We start from the raw sequence: 24,134 nt of genomic DNA on the forward strand, positions 1-24,134 counted from the left end.
AGAATGAGCCTATCCGTTAAACACGATTGTCACTTCACCCCACTTCCAGACACCATTGTGGTGTTAATTAAGGTTAGCTCTTCAGTGGAATTTGCCTGCATTTACAGCAACTGCTAACAACGACACTTTACTTATACATTCATGAGCATCGACTGTAAACCCTGTTAGGATGGCACGGTCGTCCTCGGCGGTACACTCTTCGAGGGAAACGCTCGTCCGCTATCGTCGTCGGCTGCATACAACCGATCCTCCTGGGAATTCCTACCCCACGCACAGACTAAATCTCCAGGGCAAGACACTGAGTCACAGGGTAAATCGTACGACACAGGCTTACACTTATATATCCTCCTGGAAATACTTACCTCAGGGCATCTAACTTCCTGGCAATACTTACCTCAGGGAACACGTCTGCACACGTTTGCGGACCGGGTAGCAAGAGAGCATGGTCATCCCTAATTGCAAAAATTCAACTCTCAGCTTAGGCTGAGAGTTGCAATGCGCTCTTTCTTGTCCATAGGTGCAATATGCTATCAACAATTCAAAGGTTAATGAACACTGAAACTGCAAGAGCTTATTAAAAATTTACCTATCTAAACCACAAACTCATCCAAATGGTACCATTAAAACAAGAAATAATTGATTTGTATTGACTAAGGTTTTGTTTTGTACGCTGTACCCGCAATATTGAAAAATTGACCCAATATAGGTCAGGTCGCATTACACCAATATTTTGTACGTCGCGTTATGTGTTGGAGCCAAAAAGTCGATAACGATGTGGTATTCGATACAGAATACACTGTTTCAAATTTAAACATAACAATGTCAGCGAGAAAAGAGTGTTGAAACATCGTCGTGTTTGTATCGGATGCATGCACAGGATAACATTGTACCGTAGGTTTCCATTCAGGTAAATTTAACATGGTTATGAAGTTTATTCATTATTTTCCTCAATGTGTCTCGAACGACGTCTGTAACACTGCTTAGTGAAGCGCACGGATTCCGTGCGCTGAACTGCACCCATGTGTATGAAGGAGTGCATATGGACTCCCAGAGCCGCCATAGCAAAAAATATCAAAGTTCTGGGAGTCCGTTTATGTGGACTAGGTCATCCCATCAGGCATCTGCGTCCATCCGATTGGCTCCTCATCATGCAGCATGGTCCCGTCACATGAACATCGCAAGCCGGGTATCAACTCTGCATGGGGGCGTGTCACCAGATGTAACCGGCACTACAATAATAAAGAGCGTGAACAAAATCAAGTTGTTCTTAATAAAATAATATAGTCTTCTGCGTTTCTGAGTTTTGGAGAGGACTGTTCGAAAACTTTTTGTGGAAAAATGTTAGTAAGGACATTTGGACATTTGTCGAAATGCATTTAGTAGATCTTAAATAGCTTGAGAGTACTCCGTCGTGTTTCTAGTCTTGGTCAATTAAAGTGATATTATGGGCATTAAACAGTTTATAAGTGTCTATCGCAACCGTTGTTTATTTTTGGTGTTTTCACTTCATATACACTTATATTTGTTAATGCAGCATCAAGATACTAAAACAATATCCAGGAAAGAGAAAAATAATGCATTTGAATATCAACCGTACTTTCGTTTGACAACTGATTACGCATGTGAATCTAAATTTAGTTTTAGTGCAGATTCGTTTAACGACACAAAGACAACATTTTGTTTTACGGATCATTTCGGCTTACAGGACTGGGTGGATCACGTAAAATATATGATATAATTTTTTTTTTTTATAAACAACTGGTAGCAAGATGAATTGCAGATATTTGGTCAGTAACCACATTTTAACTTACTGGTCTGACCTGTTTATTCTTTTCAGCTCAATCCAACAGTGAAAAATACCCATTATATCACTTTAAACGTCAGTATTTAAAGGTAAGGGAGTCGATTTTTTTCTACTACTAATGAAAACTTTTTTCAGTAAAATGTAAAATGAAAATTGTTTTGCTAATAACCCCTCTGTCAACAATAACTATAAAACAAACAAAAATGCAAAATGTTTTCACAGATGTCTCAGTGATCTAGCAGGTCCGTGCGCAGTGGGGGGGGACCAATAGGGGCGTGGCATATAGCATTTGCACTGTCTGTCCGTCCGTCCGTCAGTCCGTCCGAAAACTTTAACATGGGCCATAACTTTTGCAAGTGGATATTTGGTATGCATACATATCTCATGGAGCTGCATATTTTGAGTGGTGAAATGTCAAGGTCAAGGTCATCCTTCAAGGTCAAAGGTAATAAAAAACAAATCCAAGAGAAGTAATGAGCTTTAAAGGGAGATAATTATCTGTACCTGCCAAATGAAAAAAGCAGCACATGAGGGGGCATTGTGTTTCTGACGGAACATCTTTTGTTCTCTCATGAAAGAGCCCACAGTACACTTCCTCTTAAAACAAAAGAGAAGATGTGTTTCATTGTCCCTAATACGAGGTGATTAGCGCTATTTCACTCGCCAATGGAGATAAGCCCCTATGCAATGTTTTCGTATGGCCTTGTACACACATTCCCTATCAGTCAATTTCCCCTTGTGATCCTGAATGCTTTATTTATCGATGGTTGATGTAACACTTTTATAATATGCCAAGGAAAGAGAAGCAGCGAATGGATGCAAAAGATACAGAACGTCGTAGGCCTGAATATTGCTGACGTTTATAATTTGTGAAAAACCAATATTGTTGGAAACAATTCTTCGGCAAAAATCAATTGACCGGAACGAAAGTCATATTTTATCCGAAAGTCTTGTATGTAGACTCGCACACCAAAAATCAGGCCAATATCTTAAAGCGTTTTGAAAAAGTCTGGATAATGAAATGCCAGACAGACGGACGGACAGTCCAATTGTCATATGCCACCCTACTGGGGGCATAATAATCAGCTTAATATCTGAAAGAGTTGCGAAAAAACCCTCAGGAAAACGGTTATTATAGTGAACATTCCAGTCCAAGGCCCATAACTTCGCCAAATATCAATGGGCCGGAACGAATTTCACATGTTATTTTTCGGTTATGTAGGTAGATTCGCATACCAAAAATCAGCTCAATATCCGATATAGTTCCGTAAAAAAACCCTACGTAAAACGGTTATGATAGAAAAAGTTTCAAGGTCCAATCTTATAAAAGTTATGTTGCAGTCGTTGACAATTTTGATGGTTTAGCTGTGTTGATGGTGCAAAGTGAAAGTAAAACTGTGTAGTAGATTTTATTAGGAATTTTCATTGAAACGTTAGAGGAGGCTTGAAGAAAATAGTATTATGGTTATAGGTCAGTCATACTTTATGATACATTTCTTTATCTAGTATAGGTTTGTGATTTTCCAAGTTTGCTTTCCTTCTTTATCAAATATCATACATTTCTGAAAATGCTGTTCACACAAATATTTAAAGATTTAGACTCAGAAAGGTGCTGATTTACTTGTTATATTTCATAAATTTATATTACAAAATAAGTTTTGTTTAAGCTTTAAAGTTCACCTTGAAAAGTGCAAAATTAAAAAAATAGGGAGGGAAGACCATTTCCCGCACCCCCCCCCCCACCCCCCTCCAGTCAAACAATAATTAACATTCCTGCGTACGGCCCTGTCTAGTGATGTGTTTTGTGGACACATGAGAAGCATTTTAATCAAACATGTAATTATACTGCACCACTAGTGACCATTTCTACACGTAAACTGTGTTTATGATGTACATAGAAAAAACGAATATTTAATAAAAATTTCCATAATACACACTCTAAATAATATATGCTTATTGTATGGTGATTACAGTTACGTTGTTATGAAGTCAGGGAAGCAAGAAGTTAACAGGTTTACCTACTGAAACAATAAGTTAACCAGTTAAACATTTTGGAATTAAATAACCCGATTTTATGCTTTTTTAATGGAATAAATCGTATGATTTTTCATTTTTGGTGAGAGAAATACTGCCAACTGAAGTGTGCGCTAATAACCGGTTAAAGTTGAAGGTTAACCAGTTAATGTTTTTTGTAATCTGTAGCATATACAGAATATATATATATAGGAAATGACGTTGTTGTGAAATATAATTATCTCCCTGTTAATACACAAATATATTCATGATTTCACTGTATCTTCTTGATCCAACGGATTTCCGCGGTGTCTCTAAAATAGTGTGAGGGTAGTTTAGAATCCTTATCGGATCTTGCCCTAATACAACTATGGTTTCATGTTTGTAAAAAAGTGTCTATGTATGTAACATTGTCCATCCTGTGTATGTAAAAATTGTTCCCACGTCGAGATGTGTTGCGGTGTAAGTGCGAGATATATAACTGTGAATGAACCATCCTTTATTGGGGATGGTGATTTCATAGTATGTATGTCTCGTTCTGCACCGTAGCAAGGCGCACACGCCGAAGTCTCAAATGGAAATGTGTATGTCTGTCTGTGTATCTGGTTGTTCACACACCTTTCTCCCTATATATATATATATATATATATATATATATATATATATATATATATATATATAATATATATATATATATATATATATATATATATAATATTAAAACACTCGGTATGATATGTAAAAAACAGGCAGTTTATAAAAACACAAATCAAGTTTATTTTATACATTATTTTTGTTAATTTTCTGTGACAATATAATCTACAACCATGAACATATTTTGGGAATTATTTGAACATTCATCACATAAAAACTCACTTTTTATTTTAAATCAGTTAACAGGAATATCAGAAGTAATATGGGTAATCAGTTCATGTTGGTTCAGCATCTTTAACTATAATATTATGAATCGCCTTTCCACTTAAATAGCGACTTATCACCACCAAGGGATTAGGACGGAGTAACGAAGAAGGTACAGAAAACCAGTCTGAGTGAAAAGGACATTTATTGCAAAATGTCGTAAACTTAAACAAAACATCTAAATTAATCCAAAAGATTTATGACAAGTTCCCTTTTATCCTGCTGGGCAAGCAAGAAACCCGCCAAACGTGAAACGACGTTTCACGCCCGCCCAGCTGGAACCCCCGGTTGCCTGGCTTGCGATGAGCGATGTCCCGTACAATTTCCATGTATTTCATCATCTGAGGGGCTTGCAGGGGGATTTATGAGTGTACACCGCTGTGTACCGAATGAAAGCCGATAACCACATGTCAATTGAAAGGATTTTCTTACTTTTAACCGAAGGTTGGATAGAGATGTGTGAGTCCTTTGATACTTGCAGAGAGGAGTCCGAATCAGAAGCAAATGGGGAAGGAAGTAGTAAGGACATGTCAACAAATTTATTTGCCCTTATTGATTTTTTCAAAGGGGCCTTAATTTGATCTAAAATGGAAGTGCTTATCGGTTCGACATATGGTGTGCCAATACCTGTAATCAACTTAGTATGGGTAATGTCTGGATACAACGACTCGGGCTCTGTGTAAAAATCGGAATCGTCGACCAAAGGTGGCCTCGGTGACTGAGTAGAGGGAATGTTGACCGTTGTCACCTTGGAACGCACTAACAATGAGCTCCAATTTAGAATTATATGCAACACAATATGAGTAATAACTAAATATGATAACAAAATAAAATTGTTTTGCATTTAGAGATGTATTGTATAACAAAATACAATTATGCACTTGTAATTTCCCATATGTACATAATTAACGAACAACCACCTTCAAACAACCACCTTCCGTCTACTGTCCATTTTCTGCGAAAGCTGCCTCATCTTTGTAACAAATGTTTTCCGCGATACCGATCGTTTTTTGTTTTGCATATTTGTAAATGTTTTATGGGACCTCGTCCCGACGACTCTGCATAGATTCTCTGCTTGTAAAAAAGTGACGATGGCTGTTTAGTCCATTTCCCGGCGGAATTCTTTTTTCCCGGAGAACTGTTTGACGCCACTCTCGACAAGGTTGGTGTAAGTCTCCTGAACTTCTCTGGAGAAGCCACCGGCAATCTTTCCGTGCCTCTCCAGGGTGTCCGCAGTCATTCTGGCTCCAACCGAGCTAATGCTCTCTGATGAAAATAACAATGCAAATGTCGTTTTTATTAATTAAATAGATAAAATAAAAATGCATAACTATTAAAAGATATAGAATATCTCCATAGACTTTGACTGGATTGGGTCCGTGTATAAGCAAGACTCTAAGATGTTTTAAATAGCATGCTGCCGAATGTCATTCGTTCAGAAACGTTTTATATTTGAATTACCTCATGTGTCACACCGGTCTTACTGACCTGTGTGAATGCGCGTTAAGCATTGTGGGAAACGGACTTTTTTCCATCATGGCGTTGGTAGACATAATAAACACGGAAGTGAAAAATGGTAATTAATTATTATCAAAAACAGGCCCCATCAAACCGGGCCAGCTGTAATATATATTTGGATGCAGTTTGTGCTTCAAAAGGAGCCACTTTTCATGTCAGTCTATTGTTTGTAAGAATCACTAAACACGTAACTTAGACTAACTAAACACGTTGCAAGACGGTATCTTCGAAATAGTAAATAAATCTAAATCATAAATAAATATTTATAATATATACCTGCTGAAATTTGAGAACGTAAACGATTTAAAATAAACGCTGTGAACATAACAAGGAATCTTACATGTAGGCCTAATGTGTGAGAGGATTAATCAGGGATAAAATAAAATGGAGTTCGAAGGATCTTACATTTTGAGGAGGACGTTATGGTATCTTGGACATTTGGCACTTTCATATATTTATTTAGTAGATACTGAAAATGCTGAATGTGCTAATTGCAACATCAAAGACGAGCAGGTGAGATTTTTACAGCTTTATTTTTCTTGACATAATATTGTATGTTTTCCATTTAATTTATATGCCAGTGTTTTTTCTCTCACTATTTTGGGAATGGGGCCGGGTCCCTTTAAATTGGGAAATAACGTGTTCTTTTGAGTAAATTTGGGAGATTGATATTGTTGCTTTTATGATTAGAAATACTTTGAAATTGATAATAATAGTGATTTCAATATGATATATTTTAAGGTTCAACTTCTATAGCTTGACTTTGAGATAATTTACATGTTTATATAATTGTTAAAATATTTTTTTTTGTGTAGAAACCTTCCATTGGGAATTTTTTGGTCCCATTTGGGACAAATATATACTTTTTTCCATAGGGAATGGGTCCTCTTACCAGACCCAAATTTGAACGATAAAAAACGCTATGCTCAATTTAAGCTCGGCTGTTTTCTGGGAAAACCCTATCAATCCACAATCGTATTTCCGTCATTGTTACGTATCGCGTCTCTCCGACATAGATCGGTGAGGCCTTCCTAAACCAGCCTCTGTGTATACCGGAAGTTTGCATCGGCGTACGGTTTACGGGCAGCTCTCTTATCAGCCCTCTTGCAGTCTACGCTGCAGTACCACACCGGAAGCCCTGCGATCCCCAACCTGGCGAAAACTCATTCTTAGCCCCGAGGTGAAAGAAAGACTATGCCTGCTGGCCGTTGACGAAGCTCATTGTGTGTCGCAATGGTACGTGTTTAAATACAAAAGAACTAAACATCTATATACGAAACACGATACGCGAATAATACTTATAGCATTACATGTACACAGTACTCATGAAGATCAGGCGACTTGTTTAGCAGTACTTATGAAATTACACGTCTCGTTAAATTATGTATAATAGGTTTATACTTATGTACCCATCGTTATAGGTTTTTATGTTTTTTATACCGATATGTAAACACAATTATGTCTAAATATTTTTCTATATGGGAACAAAACAAAAATAAAATGTACTTATTAACAGTATATTTACATTATTAGGGGCGAAAATTTCCAACCAGAGTTCCGACAAATTGGGGAACTGCGCAGCCTGACAGATGTACCCTTACTTGCAGTTACTGCCACAGCAACAGAGAAGGTACAGCATGATAAACACCAAGGTCTGCTGTTGTCCGACGATGCGTTATCCGTCGGCGTATTACCCGACAGGTAAATGAGACAAGATACCACAATCCTCGCAGCAAATATTAAATGCTTAGCAGTAAGTTTTATATAATTGCAATTAACAGCAAACGTCGTATAAATAAAACTGTGTCCACTTATAAACAGTTTTATGAATCGAAATTGGTTCTAAGTTATGTAAAAACGCAGGGCGGATAGGTATTGTGCCATTTGGTTGACTCATTTTGCATAACGGGTCATCTAATCGGGGGGAATTGTGCCAATAAGTTGCCTAATTTTGTTTAACGGGTCAGCCAATCGAGTCACGTTCACTTGACAGTTAACGTTTCCCGCGACTAGCGTCCTTTTGCAAAAAAAGGAAAGTGCCCTTCCCGCGACTAAGAGAACGCTATCAAAAAAAGTTGCTTGAAAAAAAACAACACTTTCATTTCACCACCGGCATTTTTTTTCATGTCGCGTTCCATGTGTGCTTTTAACTCATGCCTTTAACATTGTCATTATTAATTAAGACTAATTTAGATGTTGTGTTCAAGTAAACGACATTTCGCAATACAAGTCCTAAGATTGGTTTTCTGTATATTCTTCGTCACTCCATCCTAATCCCCGGGTGGTAAAAGTCACTATGTTAGTGGAAAGGCAATTCCTAAAATTATCTGGGAACTATTTAAAGAAGCGACTTACGTTTTCTGATCGGGTGCGCATATTTATAATACAACGCATGCTTCTTAATTAACTAAAAGTTTGATAATAATTGGTAGTAGTCTTTGAAAAAATAAATAACATACGATTTAATTAAAACTCCCTGTGTACGTCAAATATTTGCGTTAGTAGTTAAATTAGTAAAATTGTATCCAGATAATTAAATACAACGCTATATCTATTATAATTATGATACTATTTGTATGATAAAATCTTCAGACCGAATATTCGACTGGCGGTAAGAAAATCGACTGATCACGCTGAGGCAGAGCTGGTGTGGTTGCTGCAACAGTTTCAGACAACACCCACACTGGTCAAGACTATACTATTCTGCAAGTGTGTAATTTTAATTCAATGTAATTCTGTTTTAATCAGAATGTTGGCTTGTTTGTTTAAAATGTATGTATTATGTACAATAGTGTGAATATCTTTGTAATTGGGTAAACTAAACTGTTTCTGAAATTTGCAACGATGTTTAATATGCTTTTCTATGTCTGTGTTCCTATAAACAAATAATCTTAATTACATGTATGTCAAAAAGACCTTCCTTTTGCGATTTCACGTCGTACAGGTGTGTATATCAAGTGTGGTTATGGTTGGTTATTCAACTCGGTGACACGTCCTACGACGGGGAGCACCGTAGCTGCAACCGCGTTGTTGAAATGTTTACATCTTCAACAACGGACGCCACGAAGGAGAGGATTCTAAATGATTTCCGGGCCGGAAGAGTTCGCGTCGTTGTGGCAACAGTCGCCTTTGGGCCTGGAGTAAGTTACTTTCACAATGATTATAATTCATTTCGACATTCATTTTTTTCTCTATAAAACTATTATTTACTTAGTTAATAAAGTTTCTCTTATTCCATTTTGCTCAATCACGTCCATACCATATAAATTAAACTTGTATATCGTACGAAGTTAAAACATATGTATTTTTATTTAAAAAAAAGAGTACATTCCGGACGTGCGGCTCGTGGTCCACTGGGGCGCACCGCGCTCTATCCTGTCTTACTTGCAGGAGATTTGCAGAGCCGGTAGGAATGGAGATCCCGCTCTTGCTGTAGTTTTCGCGTACCCGCGGTTCATAACGGATTGCGATGACGATATGAAGACCATGGTGAATGGGACGGAATGCGTTAGACGTACCGTTCTGAAGGAGCTAAGAACTAAAGACATGAATCCTATCCCGGCCCAAGGCGATGGTTGTCAAGATGACACATGTAAAGACTGTGTTTGCCATTTGTTGTAACAGATGCTCACGAAGCTGTACTTGTTTTGGAGCGTGTCCGGACAAACTATTATGAAGTTCTCTTTATAATGATTGTTTTGTGACCGTTATCATGAGTTTAGCGTTATTTCGATTGATTTATTCTAGAGTGTGTCTATAATTGACACTTACACCGACTTGTACTATTAGTGCTTATTTCACTGTTTACTGGCAGGTAGTAACATTTGTGCATGACACTGTTGATATTTATAATTGTAATTGCAAAAGTACTTTGTCATTGGGGATACACAGCGCTGGGACAAGAACCTATTAATATGGTAGCATATTTTTCATTTGACGTGTAAGACTTGTTTCAATGCTCAATGTAGATGTATTCATTTTATGCTGTAACATGTTAATTTTCATTGATGGAGTAAAGTTTTCTAATGTTGATGTGATCGTTTTGTGACAATTATTATGGGTTAAACGTTATTTCGATTGATTTATTTTCTTAAGTTTGTGTTTATAATTTAGACTTGCACCAAAACGTCGGTGAATACGGACCCATAGCATCAATAATAGTGTAATCGCAAGCTCCTAGCAGAGTTGTCGTTCGTCCCTCACCTGTTGTGCAAACAATTGGTGAAATGCGCTAGCCGACAGCGACACTTAAATTCGGGAAATTGCAAACTGATCCAATATGGTAGATATAAAGTACGAAAGAAAGACGAAGTCAATAAAAAGCAATTATTGCTTGCTTTAATGGTACCATTCGCATGAGTTTGTGGTTAAGACAGGTAAACTTGTATAAGTTCTTGCAGTTACAGTGTTCCTTAACCCTTGCATTGTTGATAACATTTTGCACCCATGGTCAAGAGAGAGAGCGCATTGCAACTATCAGCAACCCATTGGGTTATAAAGCTGATAGTTGAATTATTGCAACTAGCAATATTCCTACTGATCCGAATTAAAACAACTCAAAGACGGCATAACGAAGATAAAAACATAAATCAACATCAAGATAAAACCAACCTCTGTAAGTGAATAGTATTTTGCCAACAAAGATGTCATAAATGTTAAATATTAAGGCCTTTAAATGAAATTTTATTTACATGTATACATGATATTTTTAGTAGAAAGGGACGTAACTGTGTTAGCAGATGAAAGCTCTTAAGCACGTGCGTAGCATGATAGGTAGCTATACTTGAAATAAAAGACACAGTATGTTATCTATCGATTGAACGTTCTATTTATTTTCATTTTATAAAATAATATTTAACATTGTTGTATATTATTTTGCCAAATTACATGCTAAGTTTTACCCAATATATTAGTATTAATTTCTGAAAGACATCGTGGGAGCATACTCCATTTATTTTACAATATTTAACGTTATTGTATATTATGATATTTTTATTGTACATTATTTTGTATGATATATTATTTGCCAAATATGTGTTAATTTAGACGCAATTAATTAGTATTTATTTCTGAAAGACATCATGGGAGCATACTTCATACATGGACCTATATACACATTGTTAAATCGGCTGGTACACGCATGTGATAGAAAAAATATAATAAACCCGGTGCACAGTTTCTACAAATTATTTACGGTTTGATGGTACCCTGGATCTTTGACCATCGGGGTTTTCAACACAGTCGGAGTACATTTTTTTTAGGCCAAGGCTTTTCCAACCAGTTTTTGAACTCTGAGTGTTTAATTTGCGTTGAATTTTGATTTCCTTTAAACAACGCAAATATTTTTCCTTCGAACGACAACGACTTTTCAACGGTGTCAGTCTGCTTTAGTCGCACGGATGCCAACACCTCTGCATTTAATTCCGTAAGGTCTTCATTGACATAAATTCCAGACCCTTTGAATAATTTTGCATTTTGTAGAATATCAATTTTTGTCTGTCTCCTCACGAACCTTACAATTACAGGCCGATTTGAGTTGGGTCTGAATTTTCCGAGCCTGTGCGCTATGTCTATGTCATAAGGTTGAATTGGGATTCTCAAATGCGAATTTACTAGCTCGACGATTTTTTTTGTCACAGACATCGAGGATTGACGGTCCTGGTCCTGTGGTACAGCGGCTATTCTGCTGTTAATCCGCCGGCTATACTGTTCAGTGCTGTTTGCGAATTTTTCATGGTTAAGTGTTTCACAGGGCTGTTTGTTCTCTTAAGCTGCGTTTTGCGACTTTAGGTCTTCAATTTGTTTGCTTTTTGATTCGCTTTCCTTTTTTAGCTGCTCATTTTCTCGTTTCTGCTCGAAAACGTCATTTTCGAGGATTTCTATTCGTCGGATGACGTTACCTAGGAATTTATCTTTAAGTTGCTCCACGGTTTCTTTAATACTGTCTTTTATAAATATTGAGTAATGTTTGGTAAGAACGTTTGATAGTTTGCTACTTATTTCTTCAAAACTATTTTACTATTGTTAATTCACTTGAATCGCGATTTTCGTTTTTCTTATTGGTTACGAAAATTGACATTTTTTGTGTTTTTTTGGGTTCGGTTTTGATTTTCCTTTAGCACTTTTGACTTTGCTACTACTTTTGGCCGAGAGCTCGCTTTTCTCAAAAACTTATGTCTCCAGCAAGCTTGTATTCGTAGATGCTTCACTTGCTGTAGATGCTAATGACCAATTGCCGTTATTCATTTGCACTGAATTGAGCGTCTTTTTCGGCGTGACAAATTGGGGTTTACAATTAACGGTAAATATGGCAGCCTATGTCGAGCTGCTGGCACTATTAAATTATTCAATTATGCTTCTTCAAGCGTGACGATCGATCTGTCATGTAGAGCGTGACGGATGAACGGTACTCGCAAGCCACTCAAACCCGCTAAAAACCGCTCACAATAGCGCCATTTAGGAAAAAAAAAATACCCCACCCAATGTATTTCACATAGACAGATTACAGTTTATCAAAGTACTAATTTGCTTTCATATATTTTCACACGTTTTTTATGTTTTTATACATACATATTTTTGAAGGTCTGTCCTTATTCACATAATAACAATTCTTCAAACTACACTGACTGCACACGTTAAAAAATAAAGTCTACATTTTATTTCTGTACTGTTTACACCGGAAACGGAAGCCTTTCTTTCAAGAATTTACGTTTCTTAATAATTAAATTGAAAACAAAAATTAACTAGTGTGTATGTTAACTTGTTAGTCACATATTCACCGAATGAAATATGTGTTATAAACTTATCACTTTAGTGTAAGTAGATAAAAATTATACTACGGGAGTACCACATATGAGTGTACATAGATAAAAAATTTACTACGGTAGTTCACATCATGTGTCCTCACATGCCTTATTATGAGTGTATTTCTTCACAATCGAAATATATAGTATGTTAATATTTGATTTACATGCAGTTTTCTTTCGACACATTTAAATAACTTTCAAAGCCGCGTCATTCGAAAATGGGTCTTATGCGTTTCGTCCCGCGTATCTTAAGCCCAATCTGTGCATTTGCGCAGTCTGGTAAGAGGCGATGCTGTTCGCTATAAAATCACCCAATGTTTTATGGTATCATGTATCTCCTGACCAGACTGAGAGATGCACAGGCTGAGTGGGCTATACATATGATGGGCGCATATGGAATTAAACCCATTTTCTCTCACGATGGTCATTAAAAATGTCACCGCGAATATTAATGGCACATTTTTGCACAATGCTTTTCCATCCAAAATTGTATTAAAAATAGCAAACTTGTGAATAAGGGCAGCCTATCCAGGCGTTTAGGAACGATTTCTAGACGTGCTGACCGAGTACGGCAAACATTTGTGGTTGGATAATTTAACGATTTTCTCTTATCGTGACACTATACTATTTGTTTTATTTCTCATCTTGAAAGCAAAACTGTGTTTATCGAAAGTTAATAATATATTCCCTGGACGATTTAGTGCGCGAGTTCTGACCCTGACATTCTGCGAGATGGATTTTAACGCGTAATTGTAACTGGGCCACACTTTGAACATCAAGAGAGTAGACCGGAATTTTTTACACAATAGTGATACATCCTTTGCGCCAAGCACACAGTGATGTAGCCAAAGTTAAGAGGTTTTTATCTTGAATAAGCCTATGAAATACTCGAATATATTCATGCGTGTCTGCTGGCGTTATGTAAGTCATTTAAGGCGAAAAGCTAGGTAAAACAGAGCTCTACGGCGAAAAGCGCATTAGTGCTCTATACCCATGTTTAGGTCAGAGTTGTTGACACAATGTGAACTGCTAGGGTAGCAAGTAATGCATAAACAACAAAGTACGACTTCACATGGCTTTCTTAATGACTACCTTGGTCGTGGGTAAATGTATTGCTCGCAGATTTCTTTTTTTTTTTATTTATTCATGCATCTTATTGTATATTTTGAATTTGTATATGGTGTCAAGAATCAAAAGTTTTGTACAGGGAATTTCCATAATGAAATTATATTCTTAGTAAGATCGGTATTCGATATTCAAACTATTCATTTAATATGATGGTGATTGCAAATTGTCTTTATTTTCAGTTTTCATTACCATTTTCATCATGCTTACTATGCTTTCTGAACGTCCAAAAGGGGGCATTGTGTTGTTATTTTGTCTAAGTTATCTCTATAAAATAAATTGGACGATAACAAGTGCACAAACATCTCGACCCGTGCGTTAAGACACACTCTTTATAATTTTGGTTGGATTGTGTTGATTTCAAACTTGCGATTAATTTTGAAAAATGAGTTGCGTCTAAAATTATGTAATAGCGAACAACTTCAATGCCTTCAGCGCTTTGATTTATGTCGTGAATTTATTTTACGCATATGTGTTGGAAATCGGAGTGATGTATTATATTAACTAAAGTTCCTTTAAAACGTATTAATAATTGATCAGCAGAATATGTTACTATGCAAAGTCAAGCCGAACTGACAAACTAAAAACTTAGCAACGCAGACAGCGTGCAGTAGATGCTTACAGCAAGTCTGTCCTTTATTGGCAGGGACCTTGAATCCTTGCTTGCTAAAATTCAGAGTGATGTTAACATGAAGTTGAAGAAGAGTGACGTCATTGTTGTACATACAACAACAGTTTCTCGATGACGTTGTTTGGTACTCGAACTTATGCAGGTGACATGATTTAAAACACACACCGATATTACTCCATCGTATAATACAGGTTTCCATTTAATCGGCCCATGCTGTTACTTGTATCGTCTGCCTTCCGGAATCCGGAATCACGTTGTTATAATAGTAGCCCGTGTATTCCTGCGCGTTGCACAACTCCCGGGGAGATCTAACCCGGTTCGAAACGTGGCGATGTAGCGTTTTGCCGCGGTTCCAGAAACGTACACGCGTTTGCAGCGTTAATCAAAGGTGTTAATGCATGTAGACGATAGATAAGGAGATAAAACGTCATCGTCAATATAAGTTCTTTCCAATTGGGGATTACCGGACCGTTGGTATTTGCGAACATACGTCAAGATTCTTGTTGGTAATGACTAATGTAATTCAAATTGAAATGTGTCGATGAAAATTAAATACATAAGATATAATCTAAAACAGTCTGTTCATATGGTCTTTCAGAGACAATAATACTGAATTACACTGCGTTTCTACATGTTTTTTTAAAAATTATTTTGTACTCGTTTACTTATTTAAATACCGCGGCGGGTTCTATTTATTAAGGAAACACGACAAAAGTAACACTAATAAAATCTAATCAGCCATTACTTTTCTAAAATAATATAGTTGATATTATGTTTTATACATATAAATAGAATAGGTATTAGTATGCTATTTAACTGGAGCAATACCGTTTCAATATAGTTTGAGTTTTGGCCAATATCATGGACAAAATAATGGCGACAACTTTTGTAAATGGCGAAATTAAGTGGCGACAACCTTTTTAGCTGGTAACCGTAATCAAGATTTGACCCCACTTGATACCGATTCAAACATAGACTTATTGACCAGCATTGACATGTACAGTATTACAGTTAACTTGCCGCTGTGGTTTTTCATAACAAGTTTTTTTTTTCTTGTTTAGTAGATGCTGTTTTTAATGTAAATATAAAAATAACCGTTGTGTTTTTGTTTTCGAATACTCTTAACTAGCTTTTATAGTTTTTAATAAAAACATAAACCATAAACGTTTTTAAGCAGCACGTATACGTTGGATGTGTTGAATACGTGGGCTATTATTGCCTTTCTTGAAATATTTCAGAACTTTCGAAAGCAATCAACTAGATCAAAATTGTGTTAATTTGCCTCATTAACGATACTGATTGCGAAGTTCCCATTACAAAAATGCTTTTAATCGAAACGAGTTCAATCGGTTATAGAGAATTCCAATAAAGTTTTGGGGAAAAATACCGTGTTCATTTATGATTTGAATAACAAAAGAATACTACCATTAATTTAAATGTTTAATATCGAAACACGTTAAACTGGTCAAAACAAGAACATTTACGGAAAGGTATCATCTACATGTAGGTAACAAGCTATTGATTCTTCTACAAACATTGTCCGAACTATTAAATATTGCATCATAATAACAGTATTTCTACTAAAAAGGTTTTACAACTATTTATATTAATAAGTATAAGGCAAAATTGATATTGATACGAGTTTCTGCTAATACTTATTATTGTTCCTCATTTGTCATTTAATATGAATACTTTTCAAAACAATATAAACAAGAGCTGTGTGTTTGTGAAACACTATGCCCACTACTTCACTTTGAAGCCACACTGCAGCTATATCCCAATTAAAACATCATGATGAAGTGATGGTTCAATGATATTTGGCACAGTTACGGCCTTGGACTGTAAAATAACTGAATTGCATACTTAACACTGATGTAAATAGAATATAGTGAAACACTGAGGTTTTAAGCTTTAATTTAAAAAAAAAACTCAGCATGAAACGTCTTACGGGCAGACGCACACCCCAAAATCAGGGAAGAATCTGAAAGAGTTTCGGAAAAAAATCCGGAAGTGTTATATACCGAAAATCAAAGGACCGGAATGAAACTGAAACTTAATCTGTAAGTCATTTAGTTATGATGAGTTATTGATCGAAAACGATTTTCACACTTATTGTGACAGAGACCTTGACCTTTGATCTAGTAACCCCAATTTCAACAGGGTCATCTACTGTTCAAGGCCAATGTACATGGGAAGTAACAAACCAATCAGTAAAGAAGTGTACGAGTTATCGATCGGAAACGACTTCACACTTAGAGTGACAATGACCTTGACCTTTGACCTAGTTACCCAAATTTTACTAGGGGCAATGTACTGTCTAACGCCAATGCACATGGGAATTATCAAGTTATAGATAGGAAACGAACTGGTCTACCGACAGACCGACCGACACCCAGCAAAACAATATACCCCCTCTTCTTCGAAGGGGGCATAAAATATACCGCATGAAAAATACATTATAGCAATTGTATTCTCCTCCATTGGAATAACACAACTCGTGATATTAAATGTATATGTACAGCAATTAAACAAAACAAACAAGTACAATAACTACCGGTATATATGATTCTTGTTTAATGTCTCGAGCTTTCAGCAATGACAATTTTCATTTTTTGAAGTACAGACATGACTTGTAAAGATCATTTAAATTCTTAAGAAATATTAAAATACGTCAAGGAAAGCGAATGCTATGGAGTTGAAATTAAAATGTATGACTCTTACCGTTACCTTGACGAACAAGCAAGGGAGATGTATATGACAATTATTATTTTAAACTTTCTCCAGATATGACAAGTAAATCCTGTATTTCAACTGTCAATCTGTATAAAAGACACTGAGATACACATTATTAGTCAAAACTTGTTAATGTATTGTAACACAACTAACAATAACAAGAAAAATACTTAAAAATGCAAACTGCAACAATACAAATACAAAGCAACCTCGATGCTTAATTATATATACCATCTCATTTACTCATACACATATTTATACACTAGACACCTTACAGTTCTGACAGTGTAAAGGTTTATTTTATAATACATTAGGCTTTCAGCCCGTGATTAAACATACATATAATACACACTAAAGACAACAGTAGTCAATGCCATACAGGCATATACATATGACATTGAATATATTATCAAAACTGCAGATTCATTATTTTTTCCGTCAATTATTACATCATCAAAATAACATTTATACAAAAATCTGATGACGTTTTCGCATAAAATTGAGGCACAGACCTTAGCATCAACAAATGACAACATATATCCGCTTGTATCAATATTTGTGTCTTTTAAAACAATTTAAGTTCATTCAGTGTAAGTACAAGGCCAGTCTGGACTTTGACTGAAAGGTAGAATCTAAGCCATACCTGTTGAATGTTGTTTATTTTGGTTTACATGTGTTTTAAGTTTTGCTGCTTGTAATTTAATCTGGAAAGTTCCAATCAAAGATGATTAATTTGCACTTTGCAAGTTAATAACAGGAAAACACCTACACATAGTCATCATGTCATCATGGAGGAAAGGTGTTGAGTCATAAGGTTCTAAAATCTTGTGTGAAAATCATTAATTTATTAGAAAATATTTTCCAGAATAAAAAGATTTACCCCGAACAACAATCATGATAAAACAACACAAACAATTGGCCTGTCAACCCTGGATGTTTCATACACGTTGATTAAATTTAAATAATCGGTACATACATTCTTGACGAGCTAAACAAAAAACGAAAAAATGGGCATGGATAAAACATCATCAGTTACATTTGTTTTACATCACTCAAGTAGTGGATTAAACACCAGTATCCCTTTACAAGACATAATAAATCAACAGTCGTTCGACAAATGATTTTCACTGGCTGTTTTACTTAATATCTAAGATAGCCTTAAGTTTGCCAGAGACATAATCTATTATCTCTAATCTATTTTTCATTCTGTTCCGTCGTGCATTGGTAACATTTCTGCCCATGTTTATAATTGCCTGCACAAACGTTATAATGCCATACTGTAAAATCATTACGAATGTCACTATAAATGCTGGTCCTAGAATAGGACTTGCTTCATACAAAAGCTCATAAATCCCTGAGTCACCAAGCAACAACAGCATGTTTGTATTCCAAGCAGAGTTGAATGAAGAATAAGATGAGGAAAAGCTGTTAAACAGCATATATGCCATAGACGCAAAGCCGACAGTGACGATGCCAAATATTAAAGCATAAGCCAACAGGGTCCCCTTCATGAAATGTAATGTCTCAGCCACAATTAAAATCTTCCTATTAAAGCTAAGGAATTTTACGGTTTGCATGATAACAACTGTAACAAGAGCTGCCATAACGTAAGTCAGTACATAGTCCCAGAAAAGGGCCCCATAGAAGTTGATAAAATACGTTTTGTTAGAGGCTTCAAAGCCAGCCATTACACTTGCTACAGTAAGTGTTCTGTGGACAAACACACTAAGCATTGAAAAGGCAAGACCTATTTGACCGAGTTGAACTACTGTCCAGAAGTCTGAGAAATAATGTGATTTTCCAAGCTTCTTGTACTTTTTAATCTCACAGTAAACAAACAGTATGTTGAATATGACAAATATTACCTCGCACGCGGTTGTGAATACCTCGTAGCTTGAGGAGTAGTAATATAGACGGGTGGAAAATTCGTGATTCGAAGTGTGAATACTGCCTCTATTTGTAAATTCAAATAAATATATTGCGACTGTAAATATGTCCACATTTGGGTTGTAAAGAGTAAATTCCAGGAACACAGCTCGGGTGTAATCATCAATCCATCCATTTTTAGCAAGCCCAGTAATTTTATCTAAAACAATAAAAACGGAAATAAAATAAGCTTTTAAGCTCATAAACACTAAATCATTTTTTTCTGATATTTTATTTGTAATTTGGTAATGTTGTACTTTTTTTCCCTCATGAAACATTGCGTTTAATGGTATAAACAATCACTAAGATTGCATTGCGTAAACCAAAATTTTCGTACAACTGTCGAAATCTTTTAAATTAATCAAATAAATTAATAAAACTTAAATCGAAAAATGATTAGTTGGTTGTTTATCAACAGCATCACTATTGCAAGAAATCATAAAGAATAAAAAAAGACCGCTCCCTAACTAACCAGTAGGATCCTCCCTGGCCCCAACTTCCAGAACAAATCCACCTCCTGAATATGTATCAATCACGCCTGCAAAGGGCAGAGTCTTCAGAGACCAAGCGGACTGAAAGCTCCAAGGGCCTATACTAGCCGTGGGATTGCTGGATGTAGCATTATTCACTGGATCAATACGGTTCTCCCAGGACATGTTGTATCTGTTCCTGTCCTCAATAAACATGGAGTAGGAAGGCTGACAGCCTCGCGGAAGGCCTTCTATGAATATTGGTCCACATTCGCCTGTATGTACAATTTTATCAAGTAATTCACATATATCTTTGCTTATACTTGCAGTATAACATGTTTTTAACTAAGTATTCAACATGTTCTAATCACTAAAACTAAGATCATAAACTAGCATTGTTGAAATGATTCCCTGATAATTTAAGTCTATGTAAAAGAAAAGACCGACATGCGAGAAAATGGCATATTTATTCACATACGAAAATGTTCAAATACATATCTGTGACTGAAAAACACATTCTCAAAACACATACCTCTTAAATTGCTTTTTAATGGGCCTCAAACAAAAATCTTAGTCAGCATCATAAAATAAGCATAGGTATTTAGTTCTGAATGAAGGATCTTTGATAAAAATCTCCAATAATAAGATTATCTTAAATATTATAATTGTTCAGGTGTGTAAGGTTGTATTTGACATTATCACATGCCATACCCTGTTTTCTTCGTGATATAACCATTACGAATATTTGTATGTTACACATGTGAAATATACTTTTTAAACATTTCATTTGCTTACTTTCGTTCGATTGATCAATTGCATTTTGTTATTTTGCTGAAATGACGTTGCAACGTCAAATGACGTCACGACATGCAAACACCATTCGGGATTTATCATTATGTTTGCGTAAATATTTATAAAATTTGCTCATTTAAAAGCATGTGATAAAAAAGATCTGACACTCGTTGTCATTTCATACCATATTTTATTTAACTCGTCCAGGAAATTCGTTAGTAAGCTCGCAAAAGGCTCGCTTACTTACAAAATTCCTGAACTCGTTTAATAAAATATGGTATGATATGACAACGAGTGCCTGATCCTATATGTATTCAGATATTGATACGATATTGGTCAGACTATCCGGTGCAGTCTGCACAGGCTTATCAGGGACGACACTTTCCGCGTTTATTTTTTCTGTTTAAAGAAAGTTGACTCTTAGCAAAAATCCAGATAAAGCAGAAAGTGCTGTCCCTGATTAGCCTGTGCGGACTGAACAGGCTTATTTGGTCCGACACTTTAGGCACATGCATTAAACCCCTTAAGTCTGCATGATTAATTATTTTACACAAAGAAATTCAGTAGTAGCCTTTCTAATGTACAATATATTACAGATAAAAGATTTACATACTTACAGCTAGATCTCTATAGTATGCATGCGGAATATTTCTTGAAATATTAAATTCTATTAATTGTTTATGAATATACGTTTAGAACTTATTTAATGAAACCAATTAAACCATAAAATACCTGTACGTAAAATAGTCTTCACTTACATTCTTGTATGTATGTATGCCATATCTTACAGAGAAAAAACAACAACCATTTTTGCCAACAAATACAATTTATTAAAATTGAGTCACAAATTCTGCATCTTATCTGGTAACAAAGATTTCCACCAAAAGATTCGACCATCTGACTTAGTTTTAATATTTATTTTACCCAGGTACGAAGTGAGTCAAGAAAATGTCAAGGTAAGCACTGTGACACAATTGGAGTTATAAACTCATAAATGCTTTCACTTGAATGGTAACAACCATTTTTCTATGAACTGACCTGCTGAAGTAGATGTTTTTATGCAAATAACCCGAATAAATATTAAGCTACATTTTGTCAAGATGAAAATATTTCCAAGTTTCATCAAGATTGAGTAAGAAGTTGTTGGTTCATGCTCTGTAGATAAATAAAGCAAACAAGAAATGTGTCCACACAACACGGATGCCCCCAATTGTAACTTTGTCACTACAAAAGCATAACTTTGTAAATGTTTTTGAGATAGACATCGCCTTAGTTTCATTTAACTATTAGTTGCTTCATAACACGTGTGCACTAGTTAAATTTGGTTGTTTGTTACATATGTTATCTTCTGCAGTTTGTAGATGCAAATAACATTTTCATATATTTACTAAAGCAATGCGTTGAATACAATATTCTTGTTTCTATGGCAGTCTTTTTCATGGCACATTAAAGCATGTGGATTATGGTGTATTGTTTTGTGTTGCAGCTGAATTTGACCAAATGATAATCTAGATAAACCTTGTAACAATGTTTGGTGAAGATTGGATGCAAACAACTTGAAATAGAGAGCGGACACCCTGCTGAATGTTGAAAACGCCCTAAGTGAACCCCTGACCTAGTTTGTTGCCCCATGACCTAGTTTTTTTTGCCCGGTATAGCACATGTTCGAACTTGGCCTAGACATTATCTAGATAAAACTTGTGACCAAGTTTGGTGAAGATTGGATGAAAAATACTGCTCCAGCAGCTGGAATTTCACTTCTCTATATTAAATTAGAGAGCGGACACCATCTGAATGTTTAAAACACACTAAAGGAACCCGTGACGTTGTTTTTTGCCCGGCATGGCCCATGTTCAAACTTGGCCTAGAGATCATTTAGATAAAACTTGTGATCAAGTTTGGTGAAGATCGGAGTAAACTACTTGAAGAAGAGAGCGGACACCATGCTGAATTTTAAAAACGCACTAAGTGACCCCGTGACCTAGTTTGTGGCCCGACATGGCCCATGTTCTAAATTGACATAGACATTATCAAGATACAACGTGTGACCAAGTTTGGGGAAGATCGGATGAAAACTACTTAAATTAGAGAGCGGGCAACATGCTGAATGTTTGAAACGCACTAAGTGACCCTGTGCCCTAGTTTTTGGCCCGACATGATCCATGTTCGAACTTGGCCTAGACATTATCTAGATACAACTTCTGACCAAGTTGGGTGAATATCGTATGAGAACATCTCGAATTAAAGAGCGGACAAGAAAAGTGTGACGGACGGACAGACAGAGAGACTTACCCACCGTGCGAAAACTATATGCCGCCCGTTGGAGGCATAAAACCCTGGTTCAAGAAGTAATATCATGATTAGTACAATTGTGTATTGTCACCAACCAATCCGCAAAACTGTTCGAGTTACAATTGACACACACAAATGACTGATGTACAGCAAATCGATACGACCCATTGCTATCTCTCTGAAAGTTGGGGCCTAACAATGCTTGTGCTAGACAAGACACTTTTTATTACATATTTTTTTGATTTCATGTTATTTAATAACATTATGTCGTCAAATTTACTTCAGCAATGTTATATGACATGAAAGACATAATTGATAAGGTTTGACTATCCTAAAATGTATAGGTATCAAATTGTTTTAAGTTATAGTTTTGGCCCCACACATCACAACACAGCTAGCTTTTATGAACCTTATGAATAAACAGTATTTCTAAGGTTATTTACAGGTCCCGACTTCATCTACGGGCAGACCTGAAATATTAAAATCAACCTACCTGATTGATGAACAGAAGCAATATAAAGTGTGTGTATTTCTGAGATTATTTAGGGTCCCGCTGCGTCTTCTTGATTTTATCTATGGGTAGACCTGCAATATTCAATTCAACCAACCTTTGGATATTCTTGCCTGCCTAAGCCTGTAACCACAAACAAGGAAAAATTCTGACGCCATTGAGAGTTCTCTTTCTGCAGTGTCTGACATCTTGCTCATCAGGGGTACAACAGTCTTGTGGAGGTAGGAGTAAACATCCTCACGAGTTGATACCTGTTGTTTTGAAATCATGGTCGCAAATTCAAGATTATTAAGATTATCTTGACCGAGATATAATCCAACATTTGACCAAGTTTCATAAAGATGTTCCCAAACTTTTTTTTAACTTAAGCCTGACTTAGATTTAAAAAAAACATTTAAACTGTTTCAAAGACCGCCAAGATCTCATTAGGACAATTTTTCAAAGCATTTTATATATTTGATATTTTGACCTAAATTTGACACCACGTGACTTAATTTGGACAGATGTTTTCACACATTTTAATTACGCTGCCTCTAATGTATTCCCAAGGCCAATTGTGTTAACGCACGATTGGGCAAAGGTTATCACAAAAGCT

The 24,134-nt window shown here is 35.9% G+C and overlaps 1 protein-coding gene across 1 annotated transcript; it reads right to left on the bottom strand.

Moving 5' to 3' along the window:
• Positions 1-16,242: 16,242 nt before the first annotated feature.
• LOC127854476 (polycystin-2-like) lies at positions 16,243-23,540 on the bottom strand. Its single transcript, XM_052389535.1, has 3 exons — positions 23,522-23,540; positions 19,947-20,219; positions 16,243-19,634 (listed from the first exon to the last, which is right to left on the bottom strand). Exons 2-3 carry the CDS (start codon positions 20,158-20,160, stop codon positions 18,685-18,687), a joined length of 1,164 nt encoding a protein of 387 aa, XP_052245495.1. The 5' UTR covers positions 20,161-20,219; positions 23,522-23,540; the 3' UTR covers positions 16,243-18,684.
• Between the last annotated feature and the right edge of the window lie 594 nt (positions 23,541-24,134).

The sequence above is a fragment of the Dreissena polymorpha genome, chromosome 13 (genome assembly GCF_020536995.1).
Source record: "Dreissena polymorpha isolate Duluth1 chromosome 13, UMN_Dpol_1.0, whole genome shotgun sequence".
Taxonomy (NCBI): Eukaryota; Metazoa; Mollusca; class Bivalvia; order Myida; family Dreissenidae; genus Dreissena; species Dreissena polymorpha.

Coding starts and splice junctions, on each gene's coding strand:
- LOC127854476 (XM_052389535.1), bottom strand. CDS start 20,160: ATGTTTATTGAGGACAGGAACAGATACAACATGTCCTGGGAGAACCGT. Junction 19,635..19,946: donor GGCCAGGGAGGATCCTACTG/GTTAGTTAGGGA, acceptor TTATTGTTTTAG/ATAAAATTACTGGGCTTGCT.